The 4,672-nt window shown below is 46.4% G+C and overlaps 1 protein-coding gene across 1 annotated transcript; it reads left to right on the forward strand.

Annotated features, from left to right (window-relative positions):
- Window positions 1–271: 271 nt before the first annotated feature.
- On the forward strand, window positions 272–4,025 carry LOC143571706 (uncharacterized). Its single transcript, XM_077057063.1, has 4 exons — window positions 272–401; window positions 479–2,274; window positions 3,342–3,641; window positions 3,711–4,025. Exons 1-4 carry the CDS (start codon window positions 272–274, stop codon window positions 4,023–4,025), a joined length of 2,541 nt encoding a protein of 846 aa, XP_076913178.1.
- The last annotated feature ends 647 nt before the right edge of the window (window positions 4,026–4,672 follow it).

Here is a 4,672-nt window from a genome sequence, read left to right on the forward strand (position 1 = left end):
TCGGGAGTATCTGACGAGTGATATCGTCAGTTGATATCCGTTTGGATTTCTTTCTTTTATGAACCTAGGTGGGAGGGTTGTCCCCATCCAACAGAGGATATTTTTGAACTATGATGTTTGGATTGAATGATTGTAATCGGATTACAAGTTATCTTTTCAAGTATTGTTTTCTTAAATTGTGTTGTGATGTTCATAAATTAGTTGCTTAATTGTTATTGATGTACTAGAATTAAGGCATTAATCCGGTCTATGTTCACGACTGCGTAGGATTATGTCGGGACGTGGACGTGGCCATGGCAGGGGTAGCATCAACCTCACTCCAGCAGAACTGGCGGCACTCATCAACGAGCATGTGACCGCAGCGATTGCAACCGCCCAGATTCCGGGGCAGGCGGCAGGGGGTAAGTATACACTTTGATGTCATTATGACCTATCGAAACTCAGGCACTAACACTTACTTTGTGAACCAAAAATCTAGGAGCCGCGGGGTGCACCTTTAAGAACTACATGGATTGTAAACCCCATGCGTTTAAAGGCCCCGGGGGGGCTGTCGGTTTGCTGCGCTGGATAGAGAAGGCAGAATCAGTGTTTGCTATGTGTAATTGCCCGGCTGCGAGCCAGGTGAAGTTTGCTACAGGGACTCTCGAGGAGTCAGCACTTACTTGGTGGAATACCCAAGTTCAGTTGTTGGGTCTAAATGCGGCCAATGCTATGTCATGGGAAGAATTCAAAAATCTGATCAAGACCGAGTATAGCCCGCGTGGTGAAGTGCAGAAGTTAGAGCATGAGTTTTGGAATTTGCGGATGGAGGGTTCCGACATTGAGGCTTATACGACACGATCCCATGAGTTAGCGATACTGTGCCCTCAAATGGTCGATCCTGCTTATAAAAGGGTCGAAATGTATATTGACGGTTTACCTCCGCAGATCCAGAGTATGGTGACGTCGGCAAATCCCGCCAACATTCACGATGCCGTCCGGTTAACTCATAAGTTAACTGATCAAGCCGTCAAACAAGGCACTTTCCCGTCCAAGAAGTCTGCTACTGGCACATCCAATAATAAACGCAAGTGGGAGAGTAGTGGCAACAACAACTCCAACAACAAGAGCACCTCTTCAGGCCACAATCAACAGAGACGATTTGAGTCTCCTCGCAGGAACAACTACCCGAGCCAGAACCAACAACAGGGAGGATATCAGGGGAAACTCCCAAAGTGTAACAAGTGTAACTTCCATCATGCGGGGAAATGTGATAAGTACCGTTGCAACAAGTGTGGCAGACATGGCCACGAAACCAAGTTTTGCCGAGCAGACAACCCCCAGAAACAAGCCCCACCTCAAGAGGCCCCGAAAGGGTGTTTTGAGTGTGGACAGGAGGGTTACTTTAAGAGAAACTGCCCCAAACTGAATAATGCTGGTAACGGAGGGGCAAATGGCAACGGGAAAAATGGTAACAATGGGAATGGTAACAACGGAGGTGAAGGCAGGGGAAGAGCCTTCGTTATTGGTGGTGGTTCAGGTGAGACTTCTAACGACTACATAACTATTACCGGTAAATATAAAATGAATGGTTGTTATGCGCTAACTTTATTTGATACCGGGGCCGATCGAAGTTTCGCGTCAACTAAATTTTGTGAAATGGTTAATAGCACCCCATCTGCCCTAGAGTCTAAGTACACTATCGAGTTAGCAGATGGTAAAACCATCCAAGTGTCCCATCTTTTGAAGGGTTGTACCGTAGAATTGTCTAGTCATTTGTTTCCCATAGATCTTATGTCGATTGAACTTGGTAGCTTCGACTTAGTTATTGGGATGGATTGGCTGTCCAAGCACCGAGCCGAGGTGGTCTGTCACGAGAAGATCGTCCGCATACTTCTCCCTGGGGGAGAAACTCTCATTGTTCATGGTGAGAAAGAGAGTGCGACAGTTGGGATCATTTCCCTTATGAAGGCACAGAAGTTACTGCGTAAAGGCCATACTGCGATCTTAGCCCTAATCACCGACAAAGGTACTGACGAGGCTGTGGAGGAGGAGGCCTCAATCGACCAGATCCCTATTGTTAGAGACTTTCCTGAGGTTTTCCCTGAAGACCTACCTGGCCTTCCGCCTCACAGACAAGTGGAGTTCCAAATCGACCTGACACAAGGAGCTGTTCTTGTAGCTCGTGCACCGTATCGCCTTGCTCCGAAGGAGTTAAAGGAACAGTCTAAGCAGTTGCAAGAAATGCTAGATAAGGGTTTCATACGCCCCAGTTCATCCCCGTGGGGAACCACAGTCCTATTCGTGAAGAAGAAGGATGGAACTCTACGCATGTGTATCGACTATCGGGAACTTAATAAGGTGACGACCAAGAACCGGTATCCCTTGCCACGTATTGATGATCTGTTCGATCAGCTGCAAAGATCCAGTTACTACTCGAAGGTCGACCTTAGGTCGGGTTATCACCAACTCCGAGTTCGGGAAGAAGACATTGCGAAAACAGCGTTTCGTACTCGTTATGGACACTATGATTTCGCCGTTATGCCATTTGGGTTAACAAACGCCCCAGCCGTATTCATGGACCTCATGAATCGTGTTTGTAAGCCTTATTTGGATAAATTCGTCATTGTGTTCATAGACGACATCTTGATATATTCGAAGACAAGGGAGGAACATGAAGAGCACTTGCGATTAATGATGGAGCTACTCATGAAGGAACAACTGTATGCCAAATTATCGAAGTGCGAGTTCTGGATGCGTGAAGTAAAATTTTTGGGCCACGTGGTAAGTGGGGAGGGAATCCAAGTGGACCAGTCCAAGATTGAAGCAATCAAGGATTGGCCAAACCCGAAAACTCCCACCGAGATCCGTCAATTTCTGGGATTAGCTGGTTATTATCGCAGATTTATTGGAGGATTTTCTAAGATTGCTCAACCACTCACATCCTTAACCCAAAAGGGCATTGTGTATAAGTGGACCGAAGCACATGACACAGCATTTCAAACTCTGAAAGACAAGCTGTGTAGTGCGCCAATCCTATCACTGCCGAAGGAGTAGAAGACTTTGTTGTTTACTGCGATGCTTCACTGCAAGGAATTGGATGTGTGCTTATGCAACGGGAAAAGGTCATCGCATATGCTTCTCGACAACTGAAGACCGCTGAAAAGAACTACATGATCCATGACTTAGAACTTGGAGCCGTCATCTTTGCACTAAAAATCTGGAGGCATTACCTCTATGGAACCCAGTGTACGATATACACTGACCATAAGAGCCTCCAGCACATATTCGAGCAGAAAGAACTGAACATGAGGCAGAGACGATGGGTCGAGTTTATTAACGATTATGAATGTGCTATTAAGTATCATTCGGGTAAAGCCAACGTGGTGGCTGACGCCTTGAGCCGAAAGGAAACTTTGAAGCCCATGAGGGTTAGGGCTTTACAACTAACGATTCACTCTGGTTTACCCGAAAAGATCAAGGATGCCCAGTTAGAAGCTCTGAAAGCCGAGAATTTCGATGCCGAATCCTTGCACGGTGTAGACGGGAACTCAGAGGTTAAGTCGGATGGCATTCAGTATTACCATGATCGAATTTGGGTACCGCGTTATAGGGATCTAAGAACACTGGTCATGGACGAAGCACATAAATCCCGATACTCAGTACATCCGGGATCAGATAAGATGTACCATGACTTAAAAGAGCTATACTGGTGGCCGAGTATGAAAGAGGAAATTGCTGGGTACGTGGCTAAGTGTCTAACATGTGCCAAAGTGAAAGCAGAACATAGGAAACCGCCGAGATTACTTCAACAACCCGAAATTCCTATGAGGAAATGGGAACAGATATCCATGGATTTCATATCCAAACTACCCAAGACACCAAGCGGTTGCGACATGATTTGGGTCATAGTGGATCGATTGACCAAATCCGCACATTTTCTAGCCATCCGGGAAGCGGACAAGACGGATAGGCTGGCTCGCATTTACATTAAAGAAATCGTTTCCCGTCATGGTGTGTCGATATCGATTATTTCGGGACCGTGATGCTAGGTTTACCTCAAACTTTTGGAAATCGTTGCAAAAGTCGTTGGGTACACGACTGGATATGAGCACGGCTTATCATCCACAAACAGACGGTCAGAGTGAGCGAACAATACAAACATTGGAGGATATGTTAAGGGCGTGCATCATCGATTTTGGGAGCAGTTGGGAGACGCACTTGCCTTTGGTTGAGTTCTCTTACAATAACAGTTACCATACGAGCATACAAGCAGCCCCTTTTGAAGCTCTGTATGGGCGTAAATGCCGATCACCACTCTGCTGGGCGGAGGTGGGTGAGAGTCAACTAACTGGCCCTGAAATAGTTCATGAAACGACAGAGAAGATAGTTCAGATCCGAAACCATATGGCAGCAGCACGTGATCGTCAGAAAAGTTATGCTGGTAAGCGTAGAAGGCCTTTGGAATTTGAAGTCGGGGACAAAGTTTTATTAAAAGTGGCACCGTGGAAGGGTGTCATTCGTTTCGAAAAACGGGGAAAGTTGAGCCCGCGTTACGCAGGGTCATTCGAAATCGTGGAACGAATCGGTCCAGTGGCTTATAGGTTGGACTTACCGGAACAACTCCGCGGGGTACATAACGTCTTCCACGTATCAAATCTTAAAAAGTGTTTGGCTGACGAAAACTTGATAG

The sequence above is a fragment of the Bidens hawaiensis genome, unplaced genomic scaffold (assembly GCF_021521415.1).
Source record: "Bidens hawaiensis isolate Kalapana, Puna unplaced genomic scaffold, B.hawaiensis_p1.1 tig00025547_1, whole genome shotgun sequence".
NCBI classification, from domain to species: domain Eukaryota; kingdom Viridiplantae; phylum Streptophyta; class Magnoliopsida; order Asterales; family Asteraceae; genus Bidens; species Bidens hawaiensis.

What these genes read in the sequence shown, in the direction of transcription:
- LOC143571706 (XM_077057063.1), top strand. Translation starts at nt 272, where the DNA reads ATGTCGGGACGTGGACGTGGCCATGGCAGGGGTAGCATCAACCTCACT. An exon ending in TCCGGGGCAGGCGGCAGGGG is followed by an intron (nt 402 to 478) that starts GTAAGTATACAC and finishes CCAAAAATCTAG; the next exon opens with GAGCCGCGGGGTGCACCTTT. An exon ending in CATCCCCGTGGGGAACCACA is followed by an intron (nt 2,275 to 3,341) that starts GTCCTATTCGTG and finishes TGTGCTATTAAG; the next exon opens with TATCATTCGGGTAAAGCCAA.